The sequence below is a fragment of the Globicephala melas genome, chromosome 15 (assembly GCF_963455315.2).
Source record: "Globicephala melas chromosome 15, mGloMel1.2, whole genome shotgun sequence".
Lineage (NCBI taxonomy): Eukaryota > Metazoa > Chordata > Mammalia > Artiodactyla > Delphinidae > Globicephala > Globicephala melas.
In genome coordinates, this window is record NC_083328.1 from 70,558,141 (window position 1) to 70,583,793 (window position 25,653).

Sequence of the window (25,653 nt, forward strand, 5' to 3'; positions counted from 1 at the left end):
GAAACATTACTTCTAATAAGAAAAAATGGGAAATAAACTAAGGGTTCGTACCTCCCTAGGAGATAGGCACCACAACCATTTTACAGATGAAGAAACTGAGGCACAGAGAGGTTAAGTCACTTGCCCATTATTATTATAATGAACATTAAGCCAGACATGGCCCCTGCTCTGGAAGGATGTAGAGTCTGGTCAGAGATAAGACAAGGTGAAAAGTTTTGAGAACAAACAGAAGGCTACAGGGCAGGAGAAAGCCCATGTGGTGGGTTACATGTTCATAATTTGTATTTTGTTATTTTTATATTATATATTATAAATATATAAAATATGTAGTAAAAATAATATGGTTTCATCATCAAAATTTGGAAAATAAGCAGATGTTTTTGAAAAAAGAAAAATTGCTGTTAATATTTTGGTATTTTGAGGTGGTTAAGAACACTGTTTTTGACTGTGGGTGGCTTACATAATTCTCTGTACTTTGATTTTTTTCCATCTGTAAAATGGGGTTATGAATAGCCCCTGCCTCATAGAGTTGTTGGGATTATAGAGTGAATGTACATAAGGCATTTAGAACAGGACGTGGCACATAGAAAGCTCTATGCAAGTGTTTGAAAATTTTAGAAAGTGAATTTGTTTTAGCTGAAGTGGAGGGGCATGGGTTTTGAGTCTAGGGGGCTGTGCCCCCCTTCAGGCCCTAGGTAGGACCTCCCGACCTTGGAAGCCCAGCCTGAAATCCCCAGGCCATGGCGGTGACCTGTTCCAGATCATGTTTTACAGAAACCTTCCTCCCCTTCTTGAAAAAGAGCTGCCAGCCCAGCTGGGAAGGGGGCTCACACTCACCATGTGTGGGTGGGTGACACCCCTTCCCCCCCTCAGCCTCTAAGGGGGAGGCAAAGTAATGAGCTGCTGTTTACTAACTATGTGCCAGACACCTGATCTTTGTGGTCGGCTGAATAATGGCCCCAGAGATATCCAGGTTCTAATCCCTGCAACCAATGAATGTTACCTTATATGGCAAAAAGGGCTTTGCAGATGTGATTAAATTGAGGATCTTGAGGTGCAGGAATTATCCTGGATTATACAAGCAGGTTCTAAATGTAACCACAAGTGTCCTTATAAGAGGGAGGCAGGGGCAGATGGGACCACAGGAGAGGAGATGATGTGATGTTGGAGCAGAGACTGGAGTGATGCCCTTTGAAGATGCAGATAGGGCCCCAAACCAAGGAGTGGGGGCAGCCACCAGGAAGTTGAAAAGTCAAGGAACTGGATTCTCCTGTCAGCCTCCGGAAGGAACCAGCCCTGTCAACACCCTGACGTTATTAGCCCACGGAGACTGATTTCAGACTTTTGACCTCCAGAACTGTAAGAGAATAAATCTGTGTTGTAAGCCCCCAAGTTTGTGGTAATTTGTCACAGCAGCAACAGGAAATTACAACAACCTCTGTGATCTCATGTCATCCTCAAGACAACCCACTGTACAGGAGAAGAAAGGAAGGCTCAGGAAATTATTTGCCCACGGCTCATAGCTAGTGAGATCCAGAGCCGGCTGGAACATGATTCCAGATCTGTCTGGCATCAGAGCCTTTGCTGACCCACGCATCTGCTACACACTTCAGTTAAGCCAGAAGAGCCCAGCAGCTGGGACTGGCCACAACCACGCCTCTTCCCTTCGGGGCGTGGGCATCCCTAGCGTTCATCCTGCCTATCATAGAGCCCAGGGCTAGTAGTTACCAGCAGTGATACCCTCAACTTCTCCAAAGAAAGGTTAGTCAGTTGGAACCTGGGAATTGCCTGGCTGTGTGACTAAAGTCTGGCTGTATTTCGGCAGCCAGTGAAGTGACAGGGAGGGGACCTCAGGCCTTGCTCCTGCCGCCGCCCACATAGGACTGGGCCCTGCAGTCCAATCTGGAACCCAGGTCTCAGAAGTGAGGCCTTTTCTGGATGAGTTGGCTGCACAGGGAAACTTCCTTTTTAAAAAGTCTACACCAGGGACTTCCCTGGTGGGCCAGTGGTTAAAAAATCCTCCTTCCAATGCAGGGGACGCGGTTCGACCCCTGGTCGGGGAACTAAGATCCCACATGCTGCGGGACAGCTAAGCCCACGCAACGCAACTACTGAGCCTGTGCGCACTAGAGAGAAGCCCGTGCGCCACAACTAGAGAGAAGCCCGCACGCTGCAACAAAAGACCCTGCATGCAGCAACGAAGATCCCATGTGCCACAACTAAGACCCGATGCAGCCAAATAAATAAATAAATATTTAAAAGTCTACACCAGATTTTAAAATCACATTTTATGAATTATGAAAAGAGTAACAGTAAAGCAACAGCGCTGGGAACGCACTGTGCTAAAACGATAGCTATGTTAGCTTTTGAGCCTTCTTTTCTAATCATTCCACGTGTACATCTATTTTTTAACAGAGCTGTGAACACAATAAAGAGTCAATTTTGAGGGCCAGTTTTTAAGAGCATGGAATCTGAAGTTATGCTACCCAGGTCTGAAAACCCTGACTCAGACATTAGCTGTGTGACCTGGGCAAATCACTTAACCTCTCTGTGCATCCATTTCTTCTTCTGAAAAGTGAGTGTGGCAGGAAGATTTTTCAGATGCCTCCTGGTATTCATACCCTTATGGGATCCCCTCCCCTTGAGTATGGGCTGAACTCAGTGACAGGCTTCTAACAAAAAGACTATGGCAGTGGTGATAGGATATCCCTTCCATGACTAGTTTACAAAAGATGGTGACTTTGCTCTTGCTAGCAGACTCCTGCTGGCTTTGACGAAGCAAGCTCCCACGTTGGGGAGGCTCACGTGGCAAGGAACTGAAGGCAGCCTCCCGCCAACGTCAGCAAGGAGCTCAGGGCCTCAGTCCAATGGCCCACGAGAAACTGGATCCTGCCAACAGCCATGTGCGTGAGTGTGGAGTGGATCCTTCCCCAGGGGAGCCTTCAGATGGGACCAAAGCCCCGGCCGACACCTTGACTGCAGCCTCATGGGAGACCCTGAGCCAGAGGACACAGCTCAGCCACGTCCTGGTACCTGACCCACAGCAACTGCGAGATAAGAAAAATGTGTCGTTTCGTGCTGCTATGTTTGGGGATAATTTTTTAGGCAGTGATAGACAACTATTACAAATTTGGATAATAATAATGCCTACCTCATAGGGTTGTTATGAAATTTAAAGGAATTAATATACAGAAAGGGCTTAGAACAGTGCCTTTTGCACTGAGTGTGCACTAGAGAAGTTTAGCTTTCACTATTATACATTTTTCACTCACATAATTTTTCACGTTTCCATAGATTGATGTTTATCACTTCAGACTGCTCAACCTTTTTTTCTTTAGAAATTTAACATCTACATATTTTTGTGCTATAGCGCTTCCCCTCCTGGGAATCTGGCCAACTGACATACTCAAATTGTGCAAAATGACACACGTACAAGGGTATTTACTGCCATCCTGTTTGTAATAGCAAAAGATTGGAAATGAAGCCAAAGCAAGAAGTGGGGAAGTAGTTGATTAAATTATGGTGTAGTCATTTGAAGAACAATTCTTGTTGAGTGCCTACTGTGTGCCAGCACTGTGCTCAGATATTGGCATGTATTATTTCATTGAATCCTCACAGTGTTCTCTAAGGTAGACATCACTACCAATTCCCATTTTACAGGTGAGAAAACTAAGGATGAGAAGGTTAGATAAGCCACCCAGCTCACACAGTCAATAAACGGGGAAAGCCAGGAATTCCAGTGTGGTGAACACCAAAATAAGATTAATGTTAAATAATTTTTAATATGAATGTTGGAGTTTTCATTAATATTGGTGTCAGATGACCTGGTTTCAAACCCCAGCTCCTCCATGTCCAAGTTGTGTGACCTTTTCCAAGTCGTGGAACCTCTCCAAGTCTCAGTTTCACCATCTGTAACTTGGGTTAATAATAGCACTTAGCTGCCCCTAGAATTATTCTGAGGATCAAGTGAACTGCGGCATGTGAAGGGTACACTCATTTGATCGTGACAAGTATTTACTAAGCACCTACCGTGTGCCGGGTCCCGGGCTAGATCTAGGGATACAGCAGTGAACAGAAGAAACTCACCTCCTAGAACTTACAGACTAGCCTAGCATGCCTCCCTGTGCATAGTGGGAACCCCATCAATGGCAGCTGCTACTTTTGTTACTATTACTTAGAGAGTGATTCTTCCCCCCAAGGGGTGGACTTCCCACCTGGGTCTACTGGGATCGCCCGCAGAGAGCCCACTGACCTGGCTCTGGGTGTGCTCTGCTCCCCGCCTCAGCCCACCCCGCCCACCCGGTGAGCCAGCCGGCCGTGGCATCCCACAAGGCCCAAGTCAGCAGACATCTCCTGTCTAAATAAGGACAAGGCGCACAGGAGAGCTTTCTGTGAGCTGGAGGAATGTTGACAGCTGAGCCCTCCCGGCCCAGCACCCTCCCCAGCCTCCGGCCCCTCCCCAGGTGGTACTCCGCTGCGGCATTCCAGTTTTTCCCAGAGCAGCCCCCAAGGTCCCTGACACCCCCCTTCACCCCCCAGGCTGCTCTGAAAACCGATAAGGAGCCTTAGGAAGGAATTCCAGGCAGCTCCATCTGCTCCTGAGGGCTGGCACCCCTGCTGCCACACGGGGAGGAAGAAACCGCGGGGAGGGGCCAAGCCCGGCCCCAGCCCTGGAAAATCACATCCCTTGCTTCGAAAAGCATTTCCAGAGATTTTATTTGGCCTCAGGCGCTGTGTCAGGTGTGAGGGCCCCAGAGGAGATTCCGACCACGTTGCTGTCTTCCTCTATCCCCAAACCATGTCACAGCAGTCACGACTGAGACAAGTCCATGGCTCCTGGTGGGGTGGGAAGGGGGAGACACATCTAGCCCAGAGCACGGGCTCAGGGGAGACCTCTTAGAGAAGTTCTTGCTGAGGCAGTGGCTGAACGGGGGAGCTCTGGCACCAGATGACTGGGGTTCCCATCCTAGCCCTGCTTCTTCCTAGCTGTGTGACCTTGAGGAAGTTGCTTTACAGTTCTGTGCCTCCGTTTCCCCATCTGTGAAATGGGAGAATAACAGCACCAACCTCACAGAGTTGGGAGAACTAAACGCGTGGGTATTTGCAAAGTGCTTAGAGCAGTAAGGGCGGGGGGTGGGGGGTCACGTCCTCAGGATTTGTTTAGGGTGACCGGAGAGCTTATCATTCAAACCAGGGCATCTGAGGGTGAAAGGGGGTCTGTTTATAATTATACCCAGCATGATCCAGGGCGATCTCAGGCACACGAGGCAACGTGGTCATCCCAGCTTTGACCACAACTAAGGTGCCAACTGTCACCGACAGCGACTGTCTGTCACCTTTGTGAGCCAGCCCTGCAAGAGATGAACACCATACTCAACACACAGCAGGTGCACACGAGAGCTGCTGAGGTTTTGTTTCCAACAGATCTGACTCTCAGATTTCCCAGGAAGAAAAAATTACCCTTACGATGAAGACATGTAAAAACGAGACTTGAGCTAGAGTCCAAGGAAGAAATTAAGGATTTCAATGCATTAGTTAAGAGATATTTATTGAGCTCTTTATGTGGGTCCATGCCTAGGCCCCGGGGTGGTGGGGTGAAGGGGGAGGGGAAAGAGGTGTCATAAGGAAGCAAAATAAAGAAGTAAAGGATTCCATGCCTGGTGACCAACCATGGTTGGTCGGGTAACAAGGAAGCATTTGGAGACAAGATTCAAGATAGAACAGACACCATCAGGGAGGGGTCAGGTCTTGGGTGGGCCTGAGGGATGTGCCAAAGGGAACCGACCAAACGCAGAGCAAAGGCAGAGAGGTGGGCAGGAAGGGGGCCTGGGGCTTGGGAAGGGCATGTCCTGATGGCTAAGAACCAGGTCTTGGACCAGAATCAAGGGTCCAAGTCCCATCTCCACCCCTTATGCACTGGCTTACCCATGGCAACTCACACGATCTACTTCGCCTCACTTTCTGCAGCAATAAAATAGAGCAAAGGATACCTTCGCTCTTCAGGGCTGCCTGGAGACCAAATGAGATGCCTGTGAAATTCCGTTCAGTTAATGGCACATTGCAAATGTAGAACGCTAAATGTAGGACGTACTACAAACGTAGTACGCTCCACAAGGAACAGATTCTTGTCTGTTTTGTTCATTGATGAATTCCCAGCACCAAGAACAGGGCCTGGCCCACAGCAAGTGCTTATTAAAAATTTGCTGAATGAATAAATGGCAGCCATTATGACTATTATTATCATAATTATTATTCAGTGATAGGCCTGGCTGAGCTGGAGCAGAGGAAAATAAAGGAGCTTTTTACAGATGTGGAAGCAGGCCGAGACAGGTGAAGGGATTTGCCTGAGGTCACACTGCCAACAAGTCACAGAGTGGGATCTGCCTCCGTGGCCGGGCTCTTCAACTCTACCTCCTCCCATCTTCCCTGCCTGCCTGCCTTCTATAGGCATTCCCTGGGTGCCTACTAAGTGCAGGCATCTGATAACATAACAGGGATATGAAGAAACTTAAAATCAGAGTTCTGGCCATAAGGTGCTTATAGACCAGTAGAGAAAACCTATAGGAAAATAATCTAGCTGGGAAAGTTCAGACTTTTTAAAATGGGAAACCCAGAAGAAGAACAGACATGGTAAACTTGCCTGCAGAGGAGACCTCTGAGCTACAGCCTGAAGCAAAGTGGGGATGGAGAAATCAAGGCTGATACTAAACATGACTGGAGATGGCCCAGGCAAGCTCTTGACAGGACACGGGTAGCTGGAGATCAGCCACTGTGGCAGTGTCTACACCATGGAAACTGGCAAACTCAAGGAAGCAGGGTTCTCCATCTCCACCCGCCACCCACCAGACCCTCCAAGAGCTGTTGAATCAGCACATCACTTCACAGAATAGACATGAGCTAGAAAAAAGCTAACTGTCTCAGCAGATTCGGATCCTTATGTTTTATCTCCTACCTGGGCAATTTCTCTCCCCTCCCCCTTTGAAACACAGATTACTAGCTTTTTTGACAAAAAGCACTTGAAGTCTGCCATCTCTGATCTCAGGATCTCCCCTCCCTATTTATCACAGGACAATTCTCGGAGTGGGTCTCAGGCGGCATCTGTGGAAACCTGCGCTTTGCTCTGTGAAGGAGTTAGGGGAGCTGAAGGGGACCCCCTCCACGCTGTGCACAGGAATCCTCTCTTCTTCCTGCGTGTAGTCCTGGGAAAATGACAAAGTCTTATTTTAAATTCTGAGGCTGTGGGCTTATTTCCATGTCTGTATGAGCTAGTCAGATGGAGAAGAGAAGAAAGAAGCGAGGAAAGGGTGGTCTGAATAGAGGGAACTGCAGGAACCAAGGCACAAAAAGGTGTTAAAACACACACAGACACACAGACAGACACACACCAAGTGTTTACGAAGCTGAGAAAAGTTTAGCCTGACAATGTCATGAGTGAATGAAGAATTAGGACGGAGGCAAATGATAAAGAGCCTCGAAGGCCACGTTCACTAAACATTGCTGAGACTAGATAGCAGTTCACCAAACCCCTTTCCTCTGCTTCCTGGGCACACACCCGGACTGTTTCCCAGCCTCCTTTGCAGGAAGGTGTGGCCACATGACTAGATTCTGGCCAATGGAATGTGAGAAGACATGATGTGCCCTACTTCCTGGCCAATAAGAACCTTCCATTGCCTCTTTGCGGGTGTTTTTCCTTTTCGTTGGCTTGATGCAGAGAGCACTATGATCTTGGAAGCCGTATGTTGAAGATGGCAGAGCCACAAGATGGAAGGAGCCTGGGTCTCTGAATCATGGCTTGGAGGAGAGCTGCCCGCTGAGAAGGGTACCCATTTTGGATTTTACATGCGTGAGAAATAAACCTGTGCCTGATCTGTTCTGTGTCTGTGTGTTTAAATGAAGGGATGGAAGAGGATGAGGAGAGTAGCAACGGTACTCCTGTGCTCTTCCTCTCCAGTCTGGGGGACTCCTGTTCCAATGTTCCACCAGCAAGCTTCAGCCCTGAGGTAAACCGTCTGCCACAGGAGAGGAGAGTGAGAGCAGGACATCTGCTTTCCTTGGACAAGATTCAGGAAGGCACTGTTAGTCTCAATGTCCATCCCGCTTTCGTAAGAGCCCCTCAGGCCCACTAATGAATCAGTCACTGCCGAGCATTTAGTGAGTGCCTACTGTGTACAAGGCCTAAGCTTGGGCTCCTCCCATGCAGAACTCCAGAGTCCAGTTGCCCTTCTAAAGACTGGCTTTCCCTCCCTTTCAGGCTCTGGAAAGAGGGAGAGGAGAAATCTGTCCTTCAGGCCAATGACTCAAAAGCTTACTACTGACAGCACGGAAGATGAAAGGTGGTACCAGGACATTCATCAGATAACATTGTTCCTTTAAGATTCAAAGTCAACCATCCTGATTCCTTCGATGAGAAAGTCTCATTTAATGTTTATATACCTTTAGTGAGTCTTATATTCCATTTTTTTTTAACAGAGAGAGAGCAGAGCAGCAATCAGCCTTGATCTGAGCTTTTAGTAGGCAACCGCACTGGGGATGGTTTAACGATGTTTTGCTTCACTGTATTTTTCTCTTTTTCTTGTGCGTATGTTTTTCTGGTTTTCTTTTGGTATTGTCTGGTTGTGTTTTTGTTTTTTCCGCTAACTTCTCTTTACGTAACACTGCATTTCTATCTATGGTAATGACCTAAAGACGCTTTATAAAAATAAATTTAGGGAATTCCCTGGTGGTCCAGTGGTTAAGACTCGGCGCTTTCACTGCTGTGGGCCCAGGTTCGATCCCTGGTCGGGGAGCTAAGATCTTGCAAGCCGTGAGGTGCAGCCAATAAATAAATAAATTTAGGCTTAAGAAAGTTAAGGTTTTTTTAAATAGTAAGGAAATAATAATCCAGAGGGTACATGGCTGTGGCACAGCTCGGGAAGGTACATCAGTGACTGGCATTTGGGAAACGCTGCCTTACCCCACGTGGTCACGCATCTGTGCCTTTGCCCATGCTGGTCCCTCTGCCTGCTCTTCCGTGCTGACCGCACTAGGCTGCCCTGGCCTTGGTCCAGGCTGAAGTCATCTCCCAAAGAAGCCATGGTAACAATGTGCATGTGGCTGGGGTGTGGGAAAGGCCAAGCAAAAAGCCAATTCTGGGTCTCTGTTTTTCCCCAAAACAAGGCAAGGATGGTTCAGTGTCCCAGGACACGGAGACCAACAGAGGGCAGGGACTTGCACAGGATCATTCAGCACGTCGGGGCAGCCTTCTCACCCTCCTACAATGTGGATGGGAAGATAAGAAGGGACAACCACTACAGAGAGACTTTGACCACTAATTGCACTTGGGGGAATTTATTCTACAGATATACTGATCCATGGGTGAAATAATGAACGTACAGCTTTATCTCACATGGCAAAGTTCTGGAAACTACCTAAACAATCATGTGCAACAACAGGAGACAGGCTCTCCCTGGGGTGACTGCTGGGACAATGGAAACACCCAGGGGACCCGGCAGAGAGCTCCCACCATCTGCGGTCTCTGGTTCCTCATTCATCAACACCGGAAGGAATCACTGAAGCAAGAGGAAGCATAGTTATAATAATAAAAATGACAACTGCCACTACTGAGTGATGGCTGTGTGCCAGGCACTGTGGCTAGTACTTGACGGGACTATCTCATCTTACCCTCACAACACCCTCACCAGTAAGTACTCTATTAATTTCCACCATATTCCACAGTTGGGGAAACTGAGGCTCAGGGAAGTGACCTGTTGAAAGAAACAGTGTTATATGACCCTAAAACCCATGCTCTCGATCACTAAATGATGTCTGTGCCTCTGTTTCTCCACCTGGAAAATGGAGAAAGTGATGAGATTTGAAAACAGGGGCTGAGGAAAGGGGCTGGAGACGTTTAGGCCGGTGAAGACTCTCAGAGGCACTAAGATCACAATCTTTACATCTCCGCAGGGACGTCCAGGGCAGGCATTGCTAACCGCTCACGAAATATCCATTCTCTCCTTCTTTCCTCCTAACAGAAGCCTACTCTTGTTCAGGGAAGGCCATGTGACCCACTCTGGAGAAGGAGATGTTGCATTCCGACCTCTGCCCTGGATGTGGAGGTGAAGCTAGGGGCGCTGTGACCACCTTTGAGGACAAGGACAGAAACTACATTCTAAGCAGAGCAGGAGGGAAAGACAGAGGGGGGCATCCCCCGGGGCATCTTGGAGCTGCCGCGTCAGCCTGGCACTGCCTCTCTGATCTTCTTCTGTGAGAAGATATAAGCCTAGTGCTCAAGACAGGTTCTGTGACCTGCAGCTGAACACGTTTCTAACCCACAGAGTCCCCGAGGGCAGAACTGGGACCAACGAAACAAGAGACAGAGCAGCAGAGCATTCTCCTAGTTTGAGCAAATCTAAAAGCCAAAGCTGTCCAGAGTTGGCCTGGACTGGCTCAAGAGGTGGTGAGTTTCTTACGCCTGGAGACACAGAAGCAGTGACCAAAGGGCCGTTCGGCAAGGATGATGGGGAAGGCATTCTGACCTTGGCCGGCGCTGAACCAGATGGCCTTGCGTACTTTTATCATACCCGCTTTGAGAGGTGAGGAAAGGACCCCAGGATGTGTGCCCAGTTATGTATGGCAAGGTTGATGCCCTACAGTGACCTGCAAGGCCCCAGCGAGGCAGGGTTTACAACACTTTCAACAAGGAGGGAAACCGTCTACCTCTGTGCCGTCCGACACGGTAGCCATGGGGCCCTTGCCATGTGGCTACTGTGACTGAAGAAGAGCACTTTTAATTTATTTAATTTCAATTTATTTCCATTTAAATTGCCACATGTGTCGGGACTTCCCTGGTGGCGCAGTGGGTAAGACTCTGTGCTCCCAATGCAGGGGGCCTGGGTTCGATCCCTGGTCAGGGAACTAGATCCCACATGCATGCTGCAACTAAGAGTTCGTGTGCCACAACTAAGAAGCTGGTGAGCCGCAACTAAGTTACCTGCCTGCTGTAACTAAGACCCTGCGCAACCAAATAAATAAGTATTAAAAAAATAATAATAATAAAAAAATAAATTGCCACATGTAGCTAGTGGCTCCCACATTGGCAGCGACCTGTCCCCTTCCCACCCATGCACTCTCTCCGGCCTTTTATACTACCGTCTTCTCTCAGTCCACGTCAGCCACGCTGGTCTCCTTGCTGCTTCTAGAACATTCCAGGCACATGCCAACCTTGGAGATTTTTCCTGACTCTGCCCTCTACTGGGCTGCTCTTCCCCCAGGTACCCGGTTGGCTAACTGATTCAACTCCTTCATGTCACATATTTAGAAAGGCAATCTGCCCCCTCCCATGTGCTCTAAAATTTATTTATTATGTCTGCTGTGCTGTATCCCCAGATAGAATGTAAACTCCATGCAGGCCAGGATCTTGAAGTTTTCCTCCCTAAGTGCCTAGAACACTCCCTGGCACACAGTAGGTGCTCAGAACATATTTGTTGAATGTGATTGAAAGCTTAACTGAGTCAAATGGAGGGTGCCTCCCCTTATGAGATGTTGGAGACCTAACATCAGTCATTCAGCAATGCTTCCTGAGCCCCACATACGTGCTGGGTGCCGTGCTGGGTGCTGCCACCTGGCAGTGAACGCAGCCAACAGGGTTGCCATCCTCTGGGAGTATACAAAGTAGTCGGGAAGACAGAATGAGCAGGGACAATTGTCGGGGTGGCAGGTGAGGCCAGGGCACACAGGAAACATATAACCGGGAGCCCAGACTAGGAAAGAGCTCAGAGCTTCCCTGAGGAAGAAACATTTGAGCGGGGTGAGGCCTGATAAACGAGGTGCTAGCAAGATCAAGAGTAAGGGAAAAGCATTTTAGGCACATGGAATAGCACGTGCAAAGGACCATGGGCAGGAAAGAGAACGGCCCTTTGGAGGAGCTGAGGCTGGAGGTGAGTGATGGGGAGACTGGCGTGAGATGGGGCTGTTGTGGTAAGCTTGAGACAGACAGGAAGGGTCTTGGGGGCCAAGGCAGGGGAATCTGAAATTTCTCCTAAGGGCAGACACCCCTGCTGCCCACATCACAGCCCCTCAGTCTACCCCCACTTTCACCCATTGCTTTGCAGGACAGTTCCACGTACAGGAAGATGCCCTGGTACTGCCAGGGTCCCACCCAAGCTTCCCGAGTTCTACCCAGAGCCTGCTTTCAATGCTGCAAGAGGCCCCTTCACCCCGACCCCAAGTGCAAGCACACCCGGAAGTGCAGTGGATTTATGCCCCTGGGGGAAATCTTCAGTGAACAGGGGACTGGAGCCAGTGGATAATGCTTTGCCCACCTACCACCCCCACCCCTGCCCCATCCTCCAGGTTCACAATCTCGGGTGTGTTCTTTACCGAGGTCCCAGCCCAGCCCAGTCCCTGCGGCTGCCGCGATGCCTCGATAACACACATGTACATTGGCTTTTCCTTCTTCCCTGTCTCACTCTACCCATCCACTTCCTCTCACCTCCTCCTTCCTGGAGTCACTTCCCAAATCAACTTCCTGCACCCAAATCCTTGTCTCAGGCTCTGCTTTCAGGGGAAACCAAACTGAAGACGCCATGAAGGTTTTGCTTACTAGAGTGGCGTGGTCACGCTTAACATTTTAAAATCTCACTCCAGCTGTTGCATGGAGAGTTTAGGGCAGAAAGAGCTGATAAGGGGCGCTTACAGTGGGGCAGTGAGAGGCACTGGTGGCCAGCTCTGGGCTGGAGAGAAGAGGCTGGAGATTCTAAGGGATCCTTGGTTGCCCCTCAAGCCCAGACGCTCGGCAGCAAGGCAGGGTGATGTAGAGGCTTGGCCCCCGCCAACCTGTCAGCAAGAACCAGCCTCGCCAATTTCCATCCCGCAATCCCCACCTGGCTCCAGAGACCGGTTACAAAGGCGCTATTTTTAGAGAGCTGGGTGTTTACTTGAAGGATTGAAAGACTGGGCTTTATTTTTAACTCCTCTCCCAATGGCAGGGACTCACTGGTGTGGACTTAGGAAGTCAAGTGGAAGTTGGACTGGGCTGTGGAAACCCAGGGGAGGGAAACAGCCTGCAGTTGGGGAAGGACGAAGCTTGGAGGGAATGCCTGCTGTCCTCTCCGAGTTCCACCCGCCTGACTCTCTGGGTAAGAAGAATGATGATAAAACTGGCCTCTCCTTACCGAGCACCGAGACCACATAAAATCCTCTACACACATCATCTCATTTAGTCCTCATCACGACAGTGAGCCAGGCTGTTACTGTCCCCATTCTACAGACGAGGAAAGTGAGGCTTAGGAAGGACCAAGGACACAAGGCCGGCAAGAAACAGCGGGATTCGAACTTCAATTTCTCCACCTCCCCATGCTTTCAACCACTCTGCCATACAAAAGCATGGCCAGACACCAAGGTCAAGGCACAGAATATCAGACTGGCAGGATAGTAACCTAAAATGTTGGAGCTCAAAGACTTTCTCTTCCAGCAGTGGTTAACGGGGTAGAGTCCAGATCAGAGAATTTGAAGCCCTGCTGTGTCAGTTACTCGGGGACTTTGGGCTAGTTTCCTCATCTGTGAAATGGGTTAATATAATAGGTAGCACCTCCCTCATGAGGACTAAATGAGATGATGCATATAAAGGGAATCAGCACAGAGCCCGGTACCCAGCAGTGAGAACAGGGCCCTGACCTGTGCCCGGCCCCCCAAGTGCTTGATCCTCTCATATGCCCAAGACTGGACCTCTCATGATCCCCACCTTAGAGATGAAGAAATGGAGGGACAGGAAGTTTGTGGGGAAGTCACTTGCCTGCAAGGCTAGCAAGTGTCCAGGACCAGAACGCAGGCAGCCTGACCCTGAGTCTGAGGCCTCAAGCGCTTACCCTATGGTCCCCACCGTTATTCTCACTGTTACCGTTATCCCAACACCCTGTGTCCAGGCCCTTCTGGTGATGACCCCTGAGTCCCTGGCACTGCTGGGGCTCAGCTCAGGTGCCACGGTCAGGGCCAAGCACTGGCTTCACATGGTCAGACCTTCCACTGGGACATGGGGAAACCCTGGCATTGGAGGAAAGGGGAATTTTTCTCCCAAAGGTGCAGGCTGTTTGCCTGTCTGTTCTCTGACTGCTGTTTAGGCTGAAATATCAAGCTGGAAAGGTTCCAGAGTCAGACTGAAAGCACAGTTTACAGGGCTGGGGCTGGGGGAGACAAAATGCTCCTTTCTACCTCCCAGAGACCTGTCCTCTTCCTGGATGACCTATTAAATGTGACCCCGAAACCAACTGAGGTTTCAGAAGAGCCTCCCACACTCTGCCCCCTGGCCACGCTCCTCTCACTGGGTCGCTGTCCCTTTCTAGGCCTCAGTTTCTCCATCTGTAAAATGAGCACATTGGGCCATGTCCTTTGACCGGCTTTTTCTGAGGACTGATGGGAGTGATGCTGTCTTTTCTCTGCTTCTCCCCTCTCCAAGCTTGGAAGGCCTGCCTCCCCCAAAAACACTGCCTCACAGTTTGAATATCTCCCGCTGCCAGGGACCCAGGCAAGATCTTCCCTCTCCATAGACCACTCGGCTCAGAGTCACAGCCTTAGAGTCACAGCTGCCTCATGTATATCATGAGAATCCAGCTCTGACAACTCAGGAAATTCCATTCATCCCAGTCTTCGGTCTCTGGGAGCAAAGGGATTTTGTCCATCTGGCAGTTCTTGAAGGACAGATGTGATGGGCAGCAGGAATCCGGGGCTGGGGGCCTTCCCAACATTTTGAGGCCACCCCCTGAGAGTTTAATCCCCCCGGTGGAACCGCATATTCAAGAACCTCTGGAGGTGAGCCAGAAACAGAACAAGGGAAAACTTTTGCCCCTGTGGGCCTGGGCAGTGGACGGTGATCACTGGGTTCACGGAACACCTGACTGTCCTCAAACAATTTGGCAAAGATGCAAAAGAAAGATAATCGTGGTGTTGGTGATGGTGTGAGGAAAACCGCCCTCCCACAACTGTACATTGTTGATGGGGGTTATGAATTTGGTACAGCCCTTTCGGAGATTAACTGGGGTTCTGCTAATAATTAAAATGCACGTTCTTTTTGACTCAGCAATTCCGCTTCTAGGAATTTAATCCATAAAAGTATATCTGTGCAAGCAGGGACAGGCAGAGACATGGGGACACTGCAGCAGGCTAATGACTTGACACGCCTTGCAACGATTATTCTTAAATTTCTATTTAAAAAAATATGGAGGGGCAGTGGGACCTTTGACAGGGGTGATTTGGAGTTTTGCTTGTTTGTGTTAATCCACTCAAGAGTACCATAGACCTTGTCAGGGGAGAACACAGAATTTACATTTTGACCGTGAACGTCAAGAGTCAGTCCCTTGCCAAGACCTGGGCTAACGGCATTATATTTCCAATGCATTCTGCTGATGCTCAAATATCTCTGATAGGATAAGGTACCTGGCTGAGCCATCCCTTTAACCAGCTTCACGAGCAAGAATATGGGCCAAGGATGTTCACTGCAGCCTCGTTTGTAATTGTAAAAACATGAGATGGTTTCAGTCTCCATCAAGAGAGATCTGGCTAAATAAATCATGGTACATCCGAACTGTGGAATATAATGCAGTCGTTAAAAAGATTAAGGCAGTACGTGCATAAGATGAAAAGATCTCAAAACATGTTAAGTTTAAAAGCAAGCTGAAAGGCTTCCCTGGTGGCACAGTGGTTGAGAGTCCACCTGCTGATGCAGGGGACACGGGTTCGTGCCCCGGTTCGGGAAGATCCCACATGCCGCGGAGCTGCTGGGCCCGCGAGCCATGGCCGCTAAGCCTGCACGTCCGGAGCCTGTGCTCTGCAACGGGAGAGGCCACAACAGTGAGAGGCCCGCGTACCGCAAAAAAAAAAAAAAAGAAAAGAAAAGAGAAAAACACAAACCAGAATAGGTAAATGGAAGGATGCTATAAGTGAACTGTTAACAATGGTTACTTCAGAGGTGCAACAGAGGTAGAAGTAGAAAAAGGGTTTTATTGCTTTTTATCTTCTATTATTCTGAATTTCCTTAAATTTTAGCAAGTATGTTTTTCTGAACAATGTAAAAAAAGAAAAAGAAAAAAAAGAGGAAAGAGAGAAGTTCACTGTATCTCAAGTGGCAGAAACTGTCCTGGATAAGATCAGACTCTGGGGCCAGAATTATAGTTCTATCACTTACTAGCTATGTGACTTGGAGCATGTTTTAACAACCTCTGTGTGCCACAGTTAGAATTAGATGAGTGAATTTAGCTAAGCATTTAGAACAATGCCTGCTGCATAGTAAGTTCGAAACTCCTTAACCTGGCATTCAAAGCCATCCTCACCTGGTGCTAGGCTGCCTTCCCGGGCTCATCTCTAATCTCTTTCCCCACCCACACCAGCCCTGCCAATGACTCATGGCTTCCAAAACAAACCACACACATTCCTACCTCTGTGGCTTTACCTGGAATGACCTTTCTCTCCCTCGTCTCCATCTGCAAACTCCTAAGCAGAGTCACCTATCACCTGCAGGGAATCTCCCAGACCACCTCTGGGGCAGTTAGTAACTCTTTGCTCACTTGTCCCTCTAACCCACCACTGACTGTGTCAAATCCCATTCTGTCTTGGCCACTAGGCTGTGAGTCCCCAGAGGATGCTGGCCATGCGGATCCACTGGGTGACCAATGCCCCAGCACAAGCCTGGCCCAGGGTAAGTGCTAATCAATGTCTGTGAAAGAAATCCAGCCAAAGGTCAGATCACAGTTAAGACCGTTCTAGAACCAGGTCTCCTGGCTCTGGGGTCTCAACTCCCAGTTCTGCCATTACTCAGAGGAATGACCTTGTTTGAGATACTTAACCTGTCTGTGCCTCAGTTTCCTCATCTGTAAAATGGGAATAATAGTACCTTCCTCATAGGGTTGGTTTGAGGATTAAGTGAGTTAATATATGTAAGGTACTTAGAATCCTTCTGGCTCCTAGAAACAAGGACTACCTGGATTGTTGTTAAATAAAAATTAAACAGGCTCGAACATGGGCAGTTACCTAGACCGACCTTGGCCTAGCCTAGGGCCAGACCCTCTTCCCCAGGATGGTCTGCACACCCTGTAGGTGCTGGAAATGGGCAGATGTGAAGCCACAGCCTGAAATAGCATCAGACCATTCTTCTTGTTGGTCAAGGACAAACCTCAGTCAGGTGCCTACAGGTCTCTCAGACCTGTCCATCTCTTGTCAATGTCTCTTTTTAGCAAAAAGAAAGCAGTCTTCAGGATTAGGATCTTTGGAATTAATAGTTTGACCTTAGACTTGAATAACATCATTCTGCTTTCAGAACTTCCCGTGCTATGGGTCTCTCACTTTCAACAGGGAGTCGAAAGTCTTTCTTTTCAATAATTGTACATATTTTGAAGTAAGTTGATTTAAAGATAGAGATTAAATTGGAAAGCAGAGGTGATACATGGATATAGCAAAAATTGGGACTCTGGCATGCACAAGATGCAAGTTTGGGAAACAGTTGTAGGGACTGTGAGAGAAGACAGAGGCTTCCCTTGGGGTGATATCATTCTCAGGGAGACTCAGATCAGTACAAAATGATTCATCATAACCGGATTCATTGTAACAGCGTATATCTCCTTGCATGCCTTCAAAGCAAAATCCATTTACATGGGCTATCTCTTTTACTCTCTGCAACAGTACTTTGAAAGAGAATTAACATAATTCCCATTTGACTGAAAGGGAAAGTGAGACCCAGGAAGGTGAGGTAACTTGCTTAAGGTCACACAGCTTGTAAGTAGCTGAACCCAGATTCAAACCTGGGTCAGTTCAATGCCATAACCCAAGCTCTTAGCTACTTACCCGAGAAATTCACCTCCCGGCAACTCACAAAGCCAACTCTAACCCTGCATTCAACTTGGGAATTTCCAGGGTCAATCTGGGTGTGTGTCTGTGTGTGGGGGGGTAGTTTGAAATGGGGGTGGGGAGGTGTTGGAGCAGAGGACAGACCAATTCAGGGGGCCCTGTTTTCAGGGCCACACTGATGCCACCCTGGTCAAAAACCTGAGATGTTCCAAGCCTCACACCCTGGGGCAGCTGAGATCTCCTGCAGGCCAGCCCCTGCCTCTGCTGCAGGGGCACAATGACAACAATAACAACAAGAATCCTAGACAATGACAAGAGAAGCTAACATTCATTGAGTCCTGCTTCCAGCCCTGTGCTGAGTGCTGCATATGCAGTCTCTGATTTAACCCTTGTGAAAACGTTTTGAGGTAGATACCATTATTCTCCTTTTAGACATGAAAGAATTAAAGTCTGGAGAGAAGATGAAATTGAGCCAGCAAGAGGCAGAGCCGGAGCCCCACTCTGAACCACTCCCTGTGCTCCTTCCAGAAGGGAGCCATTTATCAGGGTGTTGTCATGACAACCAGAAAAGTTTAGCCACCTCCCCAAATATCCCAGCTTCCCTCCACAGCCCAGTATCCACGACCTTAAGAGGCATTACAAAAAGAGTTCGTAGTCACAAAATCAGGAACCATGAAGCTAGCTCCCCCCTTGATCACTCAGTGACTATGGGTATCTCTTTATCCTTTTCTGTACCTCAGTTTCCCCATCTGGTCAGTGAAGGAGTTGGACTATCTCCTTAGGGCCCTGAATGGGTCTAGAGCAACACTGTCCGAGAAGAATATAACGTGAGACACACATGTAATTTTTTTTACTTTTCTAGTAGCCACATTCAAAAAATTTAAAAGAAATAAGTGAAATTAATTACAATGATACATTTTCTCTAACCCACTATATCTATTTATTATTACTATTATTATTATTTGCGGTACGCGGGACTCTCACTGTTGTGGCCTCTCCCGTTGCGGAGCACAGGCTCCAGATGCACAGGCTCAGCGGCCATGGCTCACGGGCCCAGCCGCTCCGCAGCATGTGGGATCTTCCCGGACTGGGGCACGAACCCGTGTCCCCTGCATCGGCAGGCGGACTCTCAACCACTGCGCCACCAGGGAAGCCCATAACCCACTATATCTAAAATATAATCATTTCAACCTGTAATCAATATAAAAAATTATTACTAGGTTACTTTACATTCTTTTCTTACTAAGTCTTTTTTTTTTTTTTTTTTTTTTTTTTGGCTGTGTTGGGTCTCTGTTGCTGCGCACGGGCTTTCTCTAGTTGCGGCAAGTGGCGACTGCTCTTCATTCAAGCCTGCCGGTGTGCAGGCTCCTCTTGTTGCAGAGCACGGGCTCTAGGCATGCTGGCTTCAGTAGTTGTCGCGCACGGGCTTAGCTGCTCTGCGGCATGTGGGATCTTCCTGGACCAGGGCTCGAACCCTTGTCCCCTGTATTGGCAGGCAGATTCTTAACCACCGCACCACCAGGGAAGCCCCTCTTACTAAGTCTTTGAAAGCCAGTGTGTATTTCACATTTGCAGCACATTTCAATTCACATGAGCCACATTTCAAGAGCTCGACACACACATATGCCTAGTGGCTACCATATTGGACAGCACAGATCTAGAATCATTTTCAATCCATCGCCCACTTTAGAGGATGAGACTTCTCAGCTTTCCCCTCCTCCCTGGGAAAGCTGTCCTGATCCTAGACTTTGAGCTGATAGCTTCCATGTAAGCCCAGGACAGGGAGCCTGAGGTCACAATAGACAGAAACCCTAGGCCTGCCTGGGCCTGAAGGCTGCTGGGAAGGCTTTCTGTTCTCTGCAGCCCGAATACTCACCAAAGCCCCCAGGAGAAAGACAACCCTGCTTTTCCTCCTAACCCCAAGATGACCTTAATTGGAAATTCAATCTGAGTTTAAAACCGAGTAAGGCAGCTGCCCCCCACATGCCACCAGCCCCGCGGGCATCCAGGATGAGGAATCCAAATCTCCCCTACACTCCCCTCCCAGTGGCACCGCGCGGAGGAAGCTGGTACCACCTTCTCACTCCAGAGACTCAGTGCCCAGCTGTGGGCCTGGCAGCCTTCTTGGAGGCAGCTCAACACCTTCATGTTCAAGGGCACAGCCTTGGCAGGAAGGACCGGGAAAGTAAAGGGGCAGAGAGGGTCAAGAGTTTGCCCCCAGCAGGGGAGAGCTTGGGGGAATCCCTCCTTCTCTCCAAGCTTCCACTTCCTCACTTTTAAAAGCAAACGTTAAATGCTGGCAATGACTGCTTTTATTGCTGGCTGCTCTGTGCCAGGCGTTTAACAGGCGTTAGCTCATCTACTCCCCCAAAAAACCCTAGGAAGAAAGAAGATCCAGGGTTCAGAGTGGTGAGGCAACTTGGGCAAGGTCACATAGCAAGTCAGTAGAAGAGCCAGAACGCTAACTCTTGGTCTTCCAAATCAAGAGCTTCAGCTCTTACGTAATCTAAGCTCTGCTGTGTCCCAGGGTGGCCCCAGACAGTGCTGGCTTACACCTGTCGTAACTATATACACTTGGCATAATAATTTTAAATGTTCCATTTGGAAGAAGAGACAAATCTTCCGTACAGAAGGATTCCAAATAATGTATGTGGATGCTTCCCCCTCCAAAAGGTAGAGCTTAATTCCAGACCCTTCTCCGTCCTGAATATGGGCTGAACTTGATGTCTGTGTTCCAAAGATTAAATTAGGGAAAGGGGAAAATGGTGACTTTATAGTAGAAGAAGCTGGCAGACACCACCTTAAAGTCTGGAGTTTAGGTAACAGTGAGGTATGAATGTTGGCTTTGATGAATGTATTACTGTAATGAAAGAAGTTAACATTAGAGGAATCTGGGCGGAGAGTATATGGGAACTCTCTGTACTATCTTTGCAACTTTTCTGTAAATCTAAAATCAGTACAACATAAAAGTGTTATTTTTTAAAAGTGCCCCCTTTTACTCATAAAAGTGTCCAAGTTTGGACAATAAATTATATGATCGCCTGGTCACAAGCCTGGCTCTGCCCCTAACCAAGAAGTCTTAAGAAAATTACCCACACCTTCTTTCTGCCTTAATGATACTACCTACGCATACGTTCATGACAATTTAAAGTTTACCAAGTTTAGAGTGGGAAAATGTGCTGGTTAAAGCTTTGGAATCAGAAAGCCAGGGGCTGAAGCCCTGCTTCTCTCACTCGCTTGTCAGGTGGGCTAAATCATATTGTCTTCCTTCTCTGAGCCTCAGTTTCCACATCTGTAGAATGAATTCATCGAAGGACGACAATGACTAGTAATATTGATGAAGTCCTTGCTAGGTGGCCAGCACTGTAGTAGACAATGGGATCTGCTACCCAGTCTCCCCTTCAGAACCAAGGATTTCTTTCTCCCCTCCCCCTGCCCCCAACCCAGCTGCTCAGACTGCTGCCCGCTGTCAGTCCTGTCCAGGGATTGCCCCTGGCTGAGAAGAGCCATCCAGCCCCAGGTCACGCCCCTTTCTGGACGTTAGCCTGCATCCAGTGCAGAGGGTGTAAAGATCCAGCTCCCTCACTTCAACTTGGGATAACTTTGAAGGTCATCTGCACTGCAGGCTGCCCCTTGCGGTCGGCTGATGCGTTGTGGAGACTGCACGGCAGCCCGGCATCTCCCTCCGCCCAATCCTGCCGCCTTCCCTTCGCCACAGGTGTTGATCCTGAGAGTGCTCCTGTATAAACTTCCTGCACGCTAATCTCCATCTCAAAGTTGGCTTCCAAGGGAACTCATGCCATGACAGGGCTGTGAACCACTGGACTTGCACTATGTTTCTTAACTCTCAGACCAACCCCATTTTTATAAATGAGACAACTGAGGTTGACTTAGCCAAGAACATACAACTAAGCAATGGCGGCACCACAGATGGGGAAATGGAAGTTCAGACGGGCAAACTGATTTGCCCAGGTCTGAGCTAAAAGATGGTAGGGCCAAGATTTGGCCCTCGGTCTGCTTAATCCTGAAGACCGCAGTGCGAAAGCCTCCAGCCCGCTTCATTCTGAGCCGCCAGCAGGATGGCTACAGGCACTGGGACAGGCTAGTACCTGTCACCACTGTCCCGCCGCCCCCTCTGCTGTCCCCGCAGCTCAGCCACATTTGCAAAATGGGAATAATAATAGTACATACCCCCTCACGATCTTGTAAAGATTAAATGAGTTAATGTATGTGAAGACCTCAGAATGGTGACTGGCTCATAGGAAGCTCCTTATAAGTATTAGGTTAAAAGAAAATCACATAAACAGCATAAAGTTGCAGCTGTGAGATGTTCTAAGAAGACATCCACGCAGCTGAGTGAGAGGTGGCCTGTGACGGGGGGTTGGGCCTCATCAGCTCTCTATGGGGGTCAAGCTTGACCTGAGCTCTGAAGGAGGAATAGACACTAAGGGGGCAGCAAGAGAAAGGAAGAGCAGTCCAGGCAAAGGAACCAGGAGGAAAAAAAGCCTTCTGACAGGAAGAACCAGAGAAGGATAATAAAAGGCCAGTGTGACTGGTACAGAGAAAAAAATCCAGGTCCAAGGAAAGGGTGGTAGAAAAGGAGGCTGGATAGGAGGGGAGGAACCACCTACGACCTGGCCACTAGCTACCTGGGTGATTTGGGACAAGTCACCTTATCTCTCAATGCCTCATTTAGCTCATCTGTAAAATGGAAATAAAAATAGTACCAATACTATAAAACTGTTAAGGAGACTGAATGAGTCAATGCCTGTAACCACTTAAAATAGTGCCATGCACACAGTAGGTGTTATAAATCTTTGAAGGCAACATTGGAACTTTTTCTGAAGTACAATAAAAAGACATAGAGGGGCTTGAATATGGATGAAAGGGTAGGTACTGAATGGATGGAGGGCGGATGGACGCAGGGCTGGCGGATGGGTGGGTGGAGGTGGTTTAGTGAATGGAAGGGTGGATGGATTGTGGGATCTAAGTATGGTTGGGTGATGAAGGCGGTTGGATGGATGCATAAAGGATGGAGAGTTGGATGGCTGGCTAGGTGGGTGGGAGTGGATGTTGTTTCGGTGAATGGAAACATGACTGGGTAATGGGGTGATTGGATAAATGGAGGTAACTGGGTGAATGAAGGTGGCTGGGTGAATGGACGTATGGTTGAATAGGATGGCTGGTGGTTCAGTGGATGGGAGAAGTTGAGTGAAAGTGGGTGCTGGGGATGAGGGGATGGATGGGTGGTTGAATGGGTGCCTGGGTGGTTGGATGAATGGCTGGTGGCTGGATGGGTGACTGGGTGGTTGAATGAGTAAGCAGGAAGTTAAGGGGCTGGGTGGATAGGTGGGTAGATAGATGGTTGTTCACGTTGATATTGTAACGGTTGGGTGAATGTAAGGTTTAAAAGTGAAGGTAGGGGTTGGGTGAATGGGCGGATGGGAGTCACTGAGTGGATGGATGGATGGATGGATGATGGATGGATGTCTGGACAATAGATGAACAGGTGACATGAGATCCCGAAGCACCTCCAATGAACCCTCTATATAGAGTCCTCTATACAGAGTCATGAAGGAGCCCCTGATGGAGAAAGAAGCCGAAACAGGGCCTCCTAGGTTGCCCTGGCTCGGGATTTCTTCCCCAAGCGGGGCACAACCCATCTGCGCCCGCCCCCGGGGTCCTACCTGGAGGCGGCGATCTCGGCCTTCTGGCGCGCGATGGCGGCGGCGCGCTGGGCGCCCTCCACGCTGTGCTCCACCTTCTGGCGGACCTTGCTGCTCTTGAGCGGCAGCACGCGGCGCTTGGTGCCCTTGACCAGCACGTTGTGGCGGTACTTGCCCTCCTCGCGATGGCCGTCAGGCAGCGTGGTGCAGCCGTAGCCGTGGCGCAGGTTGTCCAGCCACTCGCCCTCGTAGCGGAGGCCGCTGGAGCGCTCGCTCACGCCGAAGCCCGAGCGCTTGTCGTTCTTCCACTCGCCCATGTAGGTCTCTGTGGTGGTGGCGTCGATGTCGGCCTCGAAGGGCGCGGCCTCGTCGGCGCCCTCGGCGCCCTCGCCCAGGCTGGCGGTGGACGCGGCGTCGCTGGCGCCCGAGCTGAGGTCGCTCTTGAGGAAACTGACGCGACTGCGCTGGCTGCCCAGGGACGCGCGCGACTCGGCGCGGCGCATCTTCCCCAGCAGCGCGCCCCGCTGGAACAGGCCGCCGCCCTTGGCCGCCCGCGCCGCCGCCTCGGCGTTGGCCAGGAGGCTGAGCGCGAAGCCACCGCGCGGGATGGCGGGCGCGGGCAGCGTGGGGCCGTCGGTGGCCGGCGAGGCGGGCGAGTCCGGGGCCACCGTGCCGTTGCTGTGCTCGCTGCGCAGGGACGAGAGCGACGTGCGCAGCGGCGAGCGCACCACCACGGCCATCCCGTAGGGCACGCTCTGGCGCACGCCGTAGCCATGGCGCATGCCGTTGGTGAACTGGCCTTGGTACGTCCCTGCGGGCGAGGAGAGGGCGGTCAGTGGGGCGGCCGGACGGGGCCCCCGGGGGCGCCGGGGCGGGGGCGGGCCAGGCCCTTGCGGGGCAGGGAGGGTGGAGTGACCGAAGCCTGTGAGGCTCCGAGCGTGTGAGGTTGCGTGAATGAGTGTGGGAGAACAAACGCGTGCAAGCCAGAAGTCTGCGGAGTGCTGTGAATATTTCCGTCGGTGGGAACGTGGCGAGGCCACGAGCGTGCAAGATGGAGTGAGGTGGTGTGATGCCGAGTGTCGGTGTGTGAAGTTGTGCGGGAAGGCAGGGCCCCGGGAGTGCGTGCCAGGACACGAGCAGACAGGCCGGAAGGAGTTTGCATGACCGGTGTGAGTATTTCTGTTGGTGGGAATGCGCCAGGATCTTTACTGTGCGAAATCGGGTGAGGTTGGGTGAGTCCGTCTTAAGTGTGAGGTTGTGTGAGCAGATGAGGCTCTGTGAGTGTGCACAGATTTGGAATCACACAGAGCAAATGAATGTGCCAGAGCACGAGTGGTACAACAGTGAGTTTGTGCGGTAGCGTGAATATCGCATTTGTGTGAGTGTAGAAGCTTGAGTGTGCAAGGCAGTGTGTGCACAGAGGGTGACCGAGATCATGTGAGCATGGGACGTATATAAGGTTATGAGAGCATTTGAGGTCTTAAGTATGCAGGAAAGGCAAAGTTGAGTGAGGGTGCAAGACTACTAGAGGATCAAAGAGTGCAAACTTGTGAGCAGGCAAGGCTCTGTCGGTGTGTGAGGTTGAATGCGTGTGCATGGTTGTCCTAGTGTGCAAGGTGACGTGAAAGTCCAAGGTCATGAATGCATAAGATGGTGAGTTTGCATAGCGGTGTGAATGTTGCAGGGCACAGGCGAGTGTGTATTTGTGCAAGGCCATGGGTAGAGGAGACTGTTAGGAACATGCCTATCGGTGTCCTTTGCCTCTGTGAGCTCATGAGTGTACACACTGGAGTGAGTGCCCAGTGGAGGTGACATTATGGGTATGTGTGAGGTCTGAGTACACAAGGCCATCTGAGTGTCAAAGCACAAAGTAATCTGAGACACTCGAGGCTGAGTGTGTGAAGTTGTGCGCATTAATGAAACTGAGACCGTGTAAGACGACGTGTACGCAAGATGGCGTGTACAGGAAGCTGGTAACAAGAAGGCCTTGCATGTCCATGAGTATGAATACCTGATCTCCTGGGAAATAGAATCTGTGCATGTGGCCACGACGTGAATAGAGAGGCAGCACAGAGTAATGGTTAGGAGCACAGACTGCGGAGCCAGGCTGCTGGGTCCGAACCCTGCCTCTGCCCTTGCTAGCTGTGTAACCTTGGGCAAGTGACTTAACCTCTCT

The 25,653-nt window shown here is 49.8% G+C and overlaps 1 protein-coding gene across 1 annotated transcript in view; it reads right to left on the bottom strand.

The window, feature by feature from the left end:
* Positions 1 to 25,653, bottom strand: part of JPH2 (junctophilin 2) — a 59,656-nt gene that overhangs the window by 11,385 nt on the left and 22,618 nt on the right. Inside the window, exon 2 of the mRNA XM_060284953.1 lies at positions 23,499 to 24,288. Coding sequence (XP_060140936.1) covers positions 23,499 to 24,288 — 790 coding nt within the window. The remainder of the gene's footprint in view (positions 1 to 23,498; positions 24,289 to 25,653) is intronic.